Consider the following 14,008-nt stretch of genomic DNA (forward strand, 5'->3'; position numbering starts at 1 on the left):
AGGTCTCCCCGCCGCTTGCTCCCTGCTCCTCAGGGGTTAAAATTTCGTTTTCTAAGACAGCAATCTTCTTTTCAAAATGAAGGCCAGCTCTGCTCAAGATGAATTACCATCCAGTGTTTTAATCTAAAAGATTCCCTCACTGATACACATAAGCTGTCGCTCTAGATGTCTTTTTGCATCTCTTGTTCACCGCACAGGGCACGGCAAGCTCGAGTCAGAGCTGCAGAAGTCACAGCTTCAGCCACGGCGCTTCCAGCTCCCACCTCCCTTTCCACTCCTCTGCTGTCGCAACAAACTGATGAGCAGTGAGAGCCCAGCTGAGACATGCTGTAAGAGGAGCAACGAACCCCAGCTTCTACCCCCCGGCTCCGCTTCCTGGGGTTCTTTTACTGTCTCGACCAAGACACGTGTCTTCTCCGCAACTCTAGGCTCGGCATTTAAACATGGATGTTAATAGTGACGCACAGCCAGTACCTCTTGAGGAAAATGAAGGGGTTTTTGGGTTAAGTCTATGATTCAGTGAAGTCAAGGCAGAAGGAAGCCATACAATCCCTGGCTTATTCTCCTCCACTCCACATGTTTGAGCTTTTTACTCCTTCAGGGAACTGTGCCATTGAAGGAAGTCTCCCATGCACAGACTAGTTACATATTTTATTGACTGGTAAAGCAAGCTTATGGAGTTCCTGCCCCACCGTTATGTCTTAAATATTTGTGCACCATACTGAAAACCAGACTGCTGAAACTGAAGAACCAAGGCTGACAGATAATTCACATTTTTTAAAGCAAGCTTGTCCAATGCTGAGGTGCCCTTGTGGGTTACAAATATCCAACCTACACAGATGGGGAGGGGAGAAGAAACAGAGTCAATTAAAGCTGTAGATGTTCCCAGACTACAACCTTCCTGCATTTTATAACATGTATCACCAGAAAGTTCAAATGTACAAGTACACTTCAACAGCTCTACCAGCTGCAAAGTGTACAGTGTAATTCCATTCTTCCTGAAGTGTATCTTATTTGAAAATTTAACAGGTAAAAAAATGGATTTTTACAACAGTGGACAAAATGTACCCAGGGAAATCTTCTGTGATGCACCATGGGAACGGCACATTTCACCTTACGGCTCAGGTGGCTGACACCAGATCTTCTAACTAGACTCCCAAATTATTACAAGCAGTTGAACAAACATAAACTTTCACTGTCTCACCTACCTGATCAAAAACTACTCTGAAGAAAATACACTTTGCAACTACCCAAGGTTAAATCTCTAATAATAGTCTTCAGATAACATGACCTAGATATGTCAAACATGATCAGAGAGATATATATCAAGACATCTTTTTGTTAGTTAAGAGTGCCAGGTTTATTTAAATCTCCTTTATCTGTTCACACCTTGGCTTTTGTTAGATTCCCCATCATTTCTGCAAGCGGAAAATAAAGCTGTTAAACTGAAGAATTCTTTTTTTTTAAAGTTACCAACATCTCTTCTTTCTTTACTATCTCTATCTCGTGTATTCAAAACAATAATCATCACAATCACCATTTATCAAAAACCCAGAATGATGTAAAAGTAGACTAATGCCACTCGCTCTTACGAACAGGTACTCTTACGTGTCAGAGCACACACGAATGACCAAAAGCCGCTTCTGGCATTGACAAATTGGCCATTCAGATGTATTTAATATTGTCGCAGCTCTCACCACAAAAAACATGAAACCTGCTGTAACGAGCCACAATAATTTTGCCATTTGAAATTTTCTCTTACAAGATATTCTTTAAATTAAACAATTTTAAGGAAATCTATACTTACTAATCCATAAAATAAATTATGAAACTAATGAACCTCATTTTTAATCAAATGTATAACTGTCCAAGTAGTAGAGTGTAAAGAACTAGATACTGCAGTCAAAAAAACCTGTGTGAATGTAGTTCTCCCTTCATCGTACGTATTTTATTAAAGCAAGGGGGTTTAATGTTAAAATTCACTCATTCTTATTTATTTTACACTTAACTCAGATTCCTACCTGTGGTTCACTGCTGTGGTTGTGGCAAGGATGCTACAAGACAAAGAATTCAGGAAAGAAGAACCGGAGAAAAATTCTGCTTACCTTACAATGCACATCACCCTGTTAAGGTCAGCAGAATACCCAAATTATATTTAAAAAAAAAAAAATCCAAGAAAGGAACCCATGTACCTCTTAAACAGGCTGTCTGTCCCAGTAGTAAAGATGAAAGGAAAAATACAGAAGTAAAATCACCTTCAGAAAAGCGCAGTCCATGCAAAATGAGTGCCTCTAGAACAAACTCTCTGTATATATCTAGGTCCTTCGCATTTCTCCACTTTCACGTGCAGCCATCGCAGCTCCCTCCAGATCACCAACACTCTGCCATTCTCTCCACCCACAGCATCGTACCACAGCTTCTGTGTCCCCTAAGTAATGTCTGTCTCTCATTTCTACCTCCCTCCCATACCAGTCTCTACAACCATTCCCCAGCCTGTACCTCCAGTCTCCCATTATCTCATCTCAGCAACCCACAGTCTCTCCTCCGGCCACAGCACAGGTCCCACAAACAGCATTTCGCCCTGCTTCCCCCTGTCTCTTAAGAGTGCTGTATTTCCTAACTCTGACAATCAAATGCAATAATTAGTTCCCAATGAAGCATAGCACAGAGGTAAAATCTAGTACGAAATTAGTTTTGGAAGAGAACATCTATTTCTCTTCCACATCACTGGACACCAAAATACGTTTTTGAAAGCATATGTTCACTAGTAACTTTCCTTACACAACAATCAGTACTGAACAAATTCACTTTCAGAGCTTCAATAAACTGAAAAACAAACTTTTTTCACAAACAAGCTCTTAAATAGTTGCTGCAACTTGTTCAAAAGAACACTCAAGTGCTTTTTGCTTCCTGTACTTGCACCATATATTTATAAAGTCATTAAAACTGTACAATCCTAATAAATACAAAAATTACAGCTACCATAAAGCATTCCTGAAACAATGCAACATACTGAAGGTATCGGTCAAATAACATTCCTGCTCCACAACTGCTCGCTGCATTTTATTTAAAAGTTGCAATATTCTATCTATGAGTGTTATCTAAGGAAATATACGATCTCTCCACAATTGCTAGGTAAAAATGAGCATCATCCTTGCTCTGTTAAGTCCTATATCATTTTCAAATGTAAACCACATTCAGAAATCAGTTTAAACATTGACTAAATATGAAACCTGTGTGCTAAAGAAGTCCAGATAGGACTTCGTAATCAACCGAATTGGTTTATAAATCATACAATTCCAATTTTTAAGTCAGGAAAACAAAAAAGAAAAGTCCTAAGAAACTTGTCATTAAAATCAGTGTGGGGGTGGGGGAATAATCAATACTACAATTTAATGTAGCGAGATTAAAGGAACTGATCTACTGTCAAAATTACAAACAAAAAAATATCCAACAAACCCTCAAAAAAACCTGAAAACATTAATTGTAGGCTTGTGGTCTCGTTAAAGAGGAGAACTGCTAATTCACAGGTATGTGGAGACACAGGCTCAATTTCAGCAAATAATTAGATATGGGGAAAAACTGGTGTGTGCATAAGTAAGAAATGCACTGTTTTGTCTAAAGTAACACCCATAAAGCATGGAAAACTTTCATAACTTCCTGGTATTTACCTTGGTCCTGGCCCAAAACTACAGAAACTTCTTTCAGTTCTGGAAACAACCTCCCCAAAAACCTTAATTTAATTGTACACATCTTCTTTTGACATTTGCTGCATTTCAGTTTTTCCACCTTTACTTTTTAACTTGAGGAAACAAACCCAACTACTGAAAACTATTAAAGAAATAAAATTAAAAGCAAACAATGTCCCCTCCCCCCCCAAAAAAAATCCAGGTATATTATACAAGAATTACATGAGTAATTTTCTGTTAACCATCTTGTATTTTCATGAGACTAAAACAAATGTTTAGCTTTTCCCCTCCGAAGTGCTTTAACTAGAACCAGAAAAAAGACATAACAACCACACAGATGCCATTGCACTGTATTCCCATTGTAGTGTATTCCATTTTCTTACATCACCAAAAAAACCAAAACCACCCATGCACTGGGTAAAATAGGCATCATTAAATCTGTGAGTGAGCCAAGTTTCCACTTGCTCACACTACACATATTCTATTCTGTGTTATTAGCACTCACTTTCACGAGTTCTTAGACTCATCAACAAAATGGAAATGAGGCAGGGGAGTAATGGCTTTGCTTTGAAGATTCGGAGATCAAAGCCGCATACCTGGATTCATGCAACTATCCTACTACAGCCTTTCCTGTTTCTCCGGAGCCAATGTCTAATAGTTTCCTTTTTGGAATATTTTTTGACTATGTCCTCAGAACACAAGCTATCAGCGGTTCATCTTCAAAACCCCTGCTCGTTCTAGAAGCCTTCTCACAATAATCCCCAAAGCAGGATCCACAGCACACCCATAACCGCTGCTCATCGCTGCATGCAAAACTTTAAGCAGGAGGAAAACACCCTCCAGCAGCAGGGCTCTCCCTGCACCCCAGCTCTCGCCTCACTGTCTCCATGCCATGGGCTGCTGCTTCCCAGCACGATTTGGTCACTGCAGCAATGTGGCCTTCCAGCTACAGCGTGAAAATGCACCCGCCAGAGGATGCAGGCACCAAGGAGTCACCGGCCAGCCCGGGCACTCGCGGCAGTGCGCAGTGCTCTGACACAGAGGCAAGCGCCGGAGCAAGGAGCAGGCAGGACTGTGCTGAAACTGCTGCACTTTAACAGGGTAAGAGAAGAGAGCTGGACAGAACAGGGCAGGGCCAGCTAGTCCCAAACAGCCACGAATATATGACAGCGGAGGCAACGGGATTGGAGAGTGCAGAGGAATGCTGTGGGTGCAAGAGAAATGTTTTTTAATTACCTTTGGAAAGCAATACAATTATTTCAGCCAGTATCTTTAATGTTAGGTGAAGTAAGTACATTTGAAAGAGGTTAAAGTATTTCAGATTATAATGCCTCTGTAACTTGGCGGCGGCTGCGGCAGAAGACAGTGGAGCAGGGAAGAGGAGTTAGCTAGCTTGCAGCAAAGCAGCAACAGTCATTTTACCTATTAGGAGATGAATGGCCAAGATTTGGAGCCCTTGTCTTGTGGTCTAGAACGACAGAAAATTCCAGAATGGATAAAACAGGAGTTATCCAGGTAGTCTGGGCCTTTGGGGTGGGGTGGAAGGCTGCTCTATGGAGAGGAGGAACAAAAAAAAAAAAGAACACATGCAGTCCCTTTGCCACTTCTGAGATTAAAAGTGTAAACAATAACCCATGAAAGAGATTGGGAGCAAAGAAAGGGTACTTAACACAGCCTTCCTCATCCCTTGTTCTGATACCTGCAGCTTCATCTCTCCCTTCCCAGGTTGAGATGTTCTCTCCACTGTACCTGCAAACATACCAAAGAGGTTTTCTTTCCTCTTGCATGTTGCTCATACACCAAGAGAAGAAACAACAACGGCAGCCTCTCCACTCTCAGCAGAGCCTGAGCAGCCTCACCTGCCAGGAGGAGCAGGGGGAAGCTGAGGCTGTGGCAGCACCGCCTGCCCAGCTGCTCCTGGGAAAGGGCCAGCAGAGCTGCAGGGAACCAGAGAACCCTCGCTGCACATGCAGTTTTCAGGAGGACAGCTTAGCTGAAGGTGCTCAACAACTTTTTTTTGCCGTGTGCAAACAGACTGTTTGTAGGTCTGTAAATCACTCACCTCCAGGTAGATTTTCCCAACAATGGCATAAGGCATAACCTACGTAGGCCAATTCCTCTGCCAAACTAAAGTTCCCCTTCCAACACGAAAAAGCACAAGAACAAATCAATAAACAGCTGTAAATATTGTTTAACACAGACAAAAACGTGGTTGTTTTTTTTTCCTTGACACACTCAACAACACATAAGCTAGTCACACTGAATTTTGCGAGGAAAGTTTCAGGCGATGGAGAGAAGTCTAGCCTGGGAAATAAGAGTCCAAAGGGTTAATGTTTGAGAAAGCTACAAGCAACTAACACAGCTTCATAGTGGGAAGGGAAATGGAACAGCCATGGCTACAAACTCCCCATGTAATTATAACCTGACTCTTCCCCTGCCTCCCAGAAGAAGCTGTGCTTGCTCAGTCCAATCCTAATTTTGGGAAATAAGAACTGCCATCAAACAGCAATTACTCTGCTAGAAAATAACTTTCACAACACTGTTTTGAAAAACATCTGCATATTTTTCAGCATGTTCTTGTATCAGGTCTTCCACATCCTTATCCTCCACTCAACAGCACAATCACAGCAGGTGTGTCTACCTACTGCCACGACAGAGAACATTGCCACAGCTTTTATGTTAAAGATGACACACAGGATCAAGTAAGTTGTCTACAGCAAAAGTAAACTGTGTATTTGGAAAAAAACTGTGTAAGTAAACAGTTATGACCCTGCTCCCCCCACCCTGCATTCTCATACTCTTGCACACGTTTATAATTTATCCACATGCTGACAGGATTTTCTCTCACATTTGTTCCCTCGATCTTAGCATATAACGGGGTGGGGGGAAAGCGATGCTCCTAACAATGTGACTTATAGCACAATAAGCCACATCCTCTGGCAAAAATCTCCTCCCAGAGAGTTCGTAACACCAATGCTGCCCTAGGCAGACACAGATTTCTAAAGTAAGGAGAAGGATCTCCAAGACAGCCTAGACAAGCTCTTGCAAGCACATCCCAGAATAGAGAAAGGGTGTGGCCGTGTAAATCTGCTCACAGACAATGTATTGTGACAGCCAGCACACTCCTGTCAGATATCCACAGAAACAATCATTTCCTACCTGTTACCATTTGAACCAGGCCAGCAAAATCTGCTCTTATCTTAAAATTTACCTCAATTTTTGAAATTACCCTTGTCTTCATAGGTCACATAAGATTAACACCTAACATTGCATTGTTCTACCTTGTTAACTGCAGCAACCCATAACTAGCAAATGAGAAGAGGCTGTTTTGCTTTTTTTCGGGTTATAAGGATGCAAAATGTATAAAAATGGTGAACATATAATCCCAGGCATCTTACCAAGACCAGCCCTCAGCATTTCCTTGAGCTGAGTGAACAAGCAATACAAAAAATAAGTTTATTACACTTATGAAGTAAAAGGTGGTATGAAATTCGCCCCTAATGCCATTACACATATTCATAATAACTAGTTATACTACTGTGATTGTTGCTGCTCCAGTATGTAGAAAACTGCTAAAAACCAAGTGTTGCAACAAGATTAACTGGGTAACTATCTACTACTAGTGCTTGTCTGCACCAAAACAATCTTCACCATTCATGAGAGGACTCACACAGGTGCACTGTACTTTGTGAGCTCTAAACAAGATTTGTTATGTACAGCATGAAGTTTCTACGTAGCAGAAACACCACAGTGCCTGCAACAACGCTTCTACTCATCTTACACGCCTGTAATCGATGTGCAACAGCCTGGCAGAAGTTTTTCCCAAGTTAAAAATGAAAAGCTTCAAGGAAAAATAGAACACATCAGTCAATGTCAAAGACACAGTTCACACAGCCCATTTCTTATGCAGTTTGTAACACTTCTGTGAGCATGGGACAGCCGCGCTTAGTATCAGCTGAAACACAAGTGACAGATAAAATGCTCTGAAGGTTTTGAAGTTTGTTTTCAAATTCAAAGCACCTTCTGAACAAAACTGAATTAAAACTCATCACAGCCCCGAGGCAGATGCCCTTAGCCGCGTTTTGCACTTGGGAAAGCAAGAGCTGGTTTGGCCACAAGAGTGATTACTGACCAAACCAGGATTACAATGGGAGTTGCCTGTTTCCAGTTCCAAGCTACAGTTAACCCACGTCTCTCCCCGACACACATTTTTGAAGCACATCTAGTTCCAAAAAGTAAAGAAATGTGACAACGGGGTAAGCACAGTATTGTGTCCCCATCAGAAAAGGGGCATCCAGGTGTGCTCTGGAAACAACCCCGTCCGTCCGTGCAGGTGTGAGCCAGCGGCTGGGACACCCGCAGGGACGCCGTGCTCCCGGATGCTTCTGCCACTAAAACATGCTGCAGATATTAAGGCAAAAACGCACGACGCTACTACCCTAACGTGTCACAGCCACCGCTGCTCTCCCAGAGGGAGGGCACCGCCCGCCCCGGCCGCCCCACGCTTTGCGAGCCCGCAGTGCCCACGGAGGGGATGGCAGCCAAGAGCCCTAGGCCGCCGTCCCCCGGCCCTCTCCCCTCACAGGGACGCCCGGGGCCGTTCAACTCCCTGAGCGGAGCCGCGGCTCCCCCGCCCCGGGCTCACCTTCCCCGGCGGGCACTCGACTCCTACATCTCCTCCCGCTTCTGGAAGCTGATGCTGGCGTACGCGCTCAAGTCGTCGCTGGCGTGGCCGCTCCCGCGAGGCTGGCCCGGAGCCTTCGGCGGCGGCTGCTTCCCCCCCGGCAGAGCGGCGCCCTCGGCGGAGGGGTGCAGGTGGTGGCGGCGGTGGCTGCAGTCCTTCACCAAGTCCAGGTCGATGTAGTTGAGCCCGTTCTCCAGGGCGGGCGCGGCCCCGGCCCCCGGCTCCCGGCGGGCAGCGGGGGCGCCGGCCGCCTCCCCCGCGGCGGGCCGCAGCCAGACGTTCTCGAAGGAGGCCGAGCTGTGGCGCTTCACCTCCTCGGCGCCCCCCGCGCCGCCGCAGGGGAAAGGCGCCCCGAGCCCGCCGCTGCCCGCCGCTCCGCGGGCTGCGCTCGGCGTGGACGAGAAGGTCTCGGAGCTGTGCCGCCGCCGGCCGCCCTGCGGGTCGGCGCGGATCACCTTGGCGCTCTGGTTGCGGCCGGGGCTCAGGCTGACGCGGGTGAAGGCGCTGCCCGCGCCAGGGCCCCCGAGCAGCGAGGAGGAGCGCGGAGGCGCCACCGACAGCTCGGCCGGCGGCCGCGGCAGCTCCGGGGAAGCCGTCGGCGCCGCCGCCGGTGGGGGCTTCTCAGCGGCGGAGCGGCCCGCCCGCACATCGGCGTAGCTGAGCAGGAGGGCGGGCGACGACGGAGAAGGGCTGTCGGCGCAGTCCGAGCAGGAGCCCCCGGCGGCGGCGGCGCCCCCCAGCTGCATCGTAACGTAGTCCCGGCCGCCGGGGGCCGCGCCTCGGCCGGGCCGGGCTGCTGGGGCCGCTCGCGCGGCGACAAAGGCGGCGGGGCAGGGGGCCCGCGGGGGCCCCAGCTCCATGTTCATGTACTCCTCGGCGCCCTCGTTGCCCGGCGGCGGCAAACCCAGCCCCAGGGCGGCCGAGGGGAAGGGCGGCTTGTCGCCGGCGATGAACTCGATGTTGACGTACTCGCCGGGGCTCTTGGGCTCCGGCGGCAGGAGCAGGGGGGGCTGCTCCCGGGCCCGCGGCAGAGTGCTGGCCTTGGGGCCGCCCAGTGACAGCCGCGTGGGTCGCGCCAGGCGGCCCTTGTTGGTCTGTACGGCCGTGTCCACCTTGCGCGGGGGCTGTGCTTGCAGCGGGGGGCCGCCCTCGGTGCCACCACCAACGCCACCCAAGCTGTCGCTGCTGGTGGAGGAGGATGAGTCCTCGGCCGCATAGAGGAGGCGGCCAGAGCCAAGAGCGATGCGGGGCTGCGGGCTGCCCTCCTCGCCCACCACCGCCGGCCCACTACCACCCCGCCGATGCACGTGCTTGAAGGAGCGTGGCAGCGAGAAGTAGGAGTAGATGGGTTTGTGGTGGGCTGTAGCGGCAGCCTCCTCAATGCCCGGCTGCCCTGCACCCCCGAAGTAGCAGTCAGGTGGGGTGCTGGTGGTGGAGCCGCTGGCTGGGGACATGTTGATATAGTCACTGCCGCCACAGGGGAGCTTCCCTTCGTTGCTCTCCACTGAGAGTTTCGGATGGTGGCCGGTGCCATTTGTCCAGATCTTGCCATAGCCCGTAGAGCCACTGTCAGGGGAGTAGCTGCTGCTGGGGGACATCATCATGTAGCCATTGGAGTCCACTGTGGCTGGAGGGTGGCGGCCTCCCCTGCCAGGGTTGATGATCTGCTGTGGGGCTGACACGCTCTTAGGGCTCATGGGCATGTAGTCACCACCCTTGGGAGGCCCCTCACCACTGGGCACAGGGGCTACACCAGGTGACATGGGCATGTAGCCGTCATCCATGTGCGGGGCAGAGTTGGTCCGATGATGGCCACTGTCCAGGTGGTGCATCTCTAGACACTCCTCTGGGTAGGAGTGAGTGGGCACAAAGGCCGAGTGCCGGTAGGAGGGCAGCCGGCTGCTGCCGCAGGGGTAAGAAGGCAGCATCTCCGTGTACTCCTCAATGGAGGCCACTGAAGACTGTGAGGGTGTCTTCTGGTGGGAGATGGTGGGCGACGTGCCTGCAGAGTGAGTCCGCTTCCTAAATGCCTTCTCCAAGTCAGCAACCTCCTCGCTACCACCTCGAGGCATACTAGAGTAGCGGGGCTGCTGCTGCGGGTGGCAGGTGCGTGGGATGAAGTGGCCATTGGGGGCTGCCAGGCTGCAGCAAGAGGGGGTGGCCTTCCCCCCCATGCAGATGTAGTTGAGCTCTTCATCGCCCCGAGCTGGTGGGGTGTGTCCCAATGAATCTGGGGTCACACTGCGGAAAGAGCTGCGAAAGTCACATGGGCTGGAACCATACTCATCAGAAGAAATAAATCCACCATCGCTAGGGGAGCCAGAAACTGAAGCACTAGACCTTCGTGGAAACAGGCAGTCTGATGTGGAGCCATGGCCACTAGTGCTGCTGGATGACAGGCTGACGGGACTGGTGGCTGAAGGAGAGCAGCGCGAGGAAGGCATTGGGATGGACCGGCTGTGGTTGAGTGGAGGATGGAGCCTGGAGCTGCCACGGTGTCTATGCGAATGGGTTCGGTTGGCACTGGGACTAACTGGGCTACCATCCACAGAGGCAGGCCTTGACATCGTGCCCTCCCCGTCACTTGATGCTCGAACACGGAAAGAGCTGGGTTTGCCACCTGTACCTCCACCCCCACCACCAGCAGGAGAGGTGGCCGTGACGCTCTCAGTCCTGGACCGGCGACTGAGCCCCACTTGGCTGGGTGGAGGGTTGTTGACATGGTGCCTGCTGCGAAGGGGCACAGAGATGGGGTTGGAACAGTTTGAGGAGGACTGGCTCTTGCTGCGGGGCCGGAATTCCTCGCTCATGGCTCGCATGGCCTCCAGGATGGTTTCATGCATGTTCTGCGCCACCACCGAGTCATCCACCTGCATCCAGAACTCACCAGGCCCAGTGACGGCCGAGCGCCCCACCTCAATGAAGAAGAAGTTCTCAGAGTGACCACAGCGGCGGATATTTAGCAGCTGCAGCACCACAGCAGCCGCATCTGAATTCAGTTTCACAAAGCTGATGGTCTTGTTAGTCAGGCACAGGCGGTAGATGCCAATCAGGTTCTTTGTCTGGCCTAGGCCCTTAGGCTTCAGAATTACTTGCCAAACTTCCTTAAAAGCTGGGCCAGGGGCTACCTCACCATAGCCATCCTCACCTGCTTCCCCCAGTCCCGCGCTGCTGCCTCCAAAGGTGACATCGCTGTGGTGGTGGTGGTGGTGATGATGGAGGTGGTGGTGGCCCTTGGCCCTGTTGTGCAACTGCAGCAGCGCTTGGTACCAGCTCTCCTGTTCAGGCTCGCTGTCAGCTGCAATGGCAAAGTGCTCGTCCTTGGTGTAGAGGGCCACCAGGTGCTTGTTCTTGGAGTCAGCCCGTTTGTTGATGTTGAAGCAGCTTTCCAGTGGGATGGAGCGCTTGGGGGCCCCTGACTTGTGTCTCCATTTCTTCTCATTCTCGTAATACTCCAGCCGGGCGGGTCCAGACTCGCTGGCTGCCCTCAGCACGAAAAAGCGTTTATGCATGCTCTTGGGTTTGCGCAAGTAACCCACCTTTCTGACATCTGAGAAGAAGCCCTCGTTGTTATCTGTGGGGCTAGCCATGATGAGAGGCGGTGGAGCTGTTACTGCAGCTAGCAGTCCCCAAGACCCCAAAACAGCCAAGCCAGTCGGAAAAGGCAACCACCTAAAATAAAATTCATGCAACAATTAAAAAAAAAAAAAAAAGAGGGAAAAAAAGGCAAAATAGCTCAGGATCCCCTTTTGAGAATGGGACAGGGGACGGACAGAAGCAGGGTGAGAGCAGCTGTTCAGTGGCAGAAGCAGCTTCCAGCACCAAATCGGAGTTTGCGTTGCTGTTTATGCCCAAATCACCCTTAGATGGGTAAGCGTGCCCTTAAAAAGTCCAGTCCCGATCAGTCCAGACGAAAGTCTCGTCCCAGGAGCAGCCGCCGGGAAAGAGAAACGCATCTTCACTCGCACGGTCGGGCTCCGGTGGGGCCGGGTGCGGGCGTGGGTCCCTTCCTCCGCTCCCCGCAGCCCTTCCCCGTCTCAAGTTTGCCTCGGAGAGTAGCGATTTCTGTTGCAGATTAAATATCCTCTTGGGGGCGGAGATTGTTTTGCAAAGTCCGGGGTTTGCACCCCAAAATACACGCTGCTTTCCCCCTCTCTTCCCCTTCACGCAAAAAAGAGAAAAAGAAAAAAAAAAAGACAAAAAAAAAAGCAGCCTCCCACAACACAATCCCCTTCTTCCCCAAATATCAGTGCTGAGGTTGCTGCTGCTGCCGCTCGTGTGCGCGGAGGCGGCTGGCGACCCCATTCAGTCCCATCTCGTTAGGCAGAGAAAGTGCCATTTCCACACGCGGCAGCCCGGCAGCGGCGGGAGGGGAGGCAGCCCAAGTGCCGACGGAACATCCTCTCTTCCTCCTCCTCTTCATTCCAGTCGGCAGCGCCTCAGCGGCCGGCGGCGCGGCCCCCTCCCGTGCCCCAGGCCGGCGGGGTAGCGGGCACCGCCGCGGCGACTCCCTCTCCAGCAGCTTCTTCGCGGAGTTTCCCGGCGCCCCGCACCAAAACAGGCGGCGGGGTCGGCGCTCGCCCGTCCAGCCCCCTCCGCCCGCCGCCGCCGCCGCCGCCGCTTAGGCTCACTCCAAGGAGAACAACACGTGACGGCGCCAGTGCGTGGACCATCCCCGGAGCCGCCGCCGCCAGGCTCCCGGCCAGCCCAGCGCCGCGGCCCCGCGGCCCGCCCCGGCGCTCCCCGCCCTCCCTCCCTGCCCTCATTCAGCGCGGCCGCGGGGGCCGCCACCACCGGGCCCGGCCCCGCTCCGCACCGCCCGCCGGGGGCCTCGCCCCCATTGGTGCCGCCGCCTGTCCGTCACGGCGGCGGCGGGGGGCGGCACCCGGCCAGGCTGAGGCGCGGCGCGTAGTAAGGAGGCGTAGACGCCATTCAGCGGCATGTTATTTATAACCGCCGCCGGCAGCCTCTGCAGTGGCGCGGCTTTCGCCGCGGCGGGCCCGGCGGGGCGGAGAGCGTCCTCCCGCCTCCCTCCCCGCAGCCCTTGTCGTCGGCTCCGCACAGCGGGGCAGGCCCGAGCGTGGGGCCGCCGCCGCCGTTAACCGCCACCCCTCGGGGCGAGGCCGCCGCGCAGGGAACAGGGTCGGCGCGGCTGCAGCGGCTGGGCTGGTTCCTTCCTTCCCTCCCTCCCGCCACCCGGGGCCGAGCTGCTGGGCGTGCGTGCTTTTTCCGCCCGGCTGGGGCTCGTTCCGCTCCTCGGCAGCCGCTTCCGGCGAATACGTGTCCCGGAGCGGCGCGTCCTCCGCGCTGCCGATGCGGTCGTTCCCCGCATAGAGCCCCGGCGAGGATCGGGGGCCAGCCCGGCGTGCGGCTGGGCAGCCGGGGAAGGGCCCCCGAAGAGCTTTCCCCGCGTAGCGTCAAGCAGTTAACTATATTTCCCCGCATCATTATATGCTAAATTAAACTGAGTAGTCAATGCAATCTGCTGTTTACAGGGCTTAAATGTACCGTACGCATAACTTCTACCGCTTTAAGTAGGAAACAAGTGTTGCGAGCTAAGTCTAAAAAATAAATTGCTCAATGCTGCCATCTCCAGGACAGTCCAAAATGGTCCCTGTTCATCTCTTCTGCATTC

The 14,008-nt window shown here is 51.7% G+C and overlaps 1 protein-coding gene across 3 annotated transcripts in view; it reads right to left on the reverse strand.

Moving 5' to 3' along the window:
• Positions 1-13,101, reverse strand: part of IRS1 (insulin receptor substrate 1) — a 52,731-nt gene extending 39,630 nt beyond the window's left edge. For all 3 annotated transcript variants that reach the window (XR_011740488.1, XM_065844907.2, XM_071812481.1), the window contains exon 1: positions 8,335-13,101. Coding sequence is in view for 2 of the 3 variants with exons in the window: in XM_065844907.2 (XP_065700979.1) it covers positions 8,358-11,963 (3,606 nt within the window). In the remaining variant the exon portion in view is untranslated. The remainder of the gene's footprint in view (positions 1-8,334) is intronic.
• Between the last annotated feature and the right edge of the window lie 907 nt (positions 13,102-14,008).

This window comes from Patagioenas fasciata, chromosome 9 (genome assembly GCF_037038585.1).
Source record: "Patagioenas fasciata isolate bPatFas1 chromosome 9, bPatFas1.hap1, whole genome shotgun sequence".
Lineage (NCBI taxonomy): Eukaryota > Metazoa > Chordata > Aves > Columbiformes > Columbidae > Patagioenas > Patagioenas fasciata.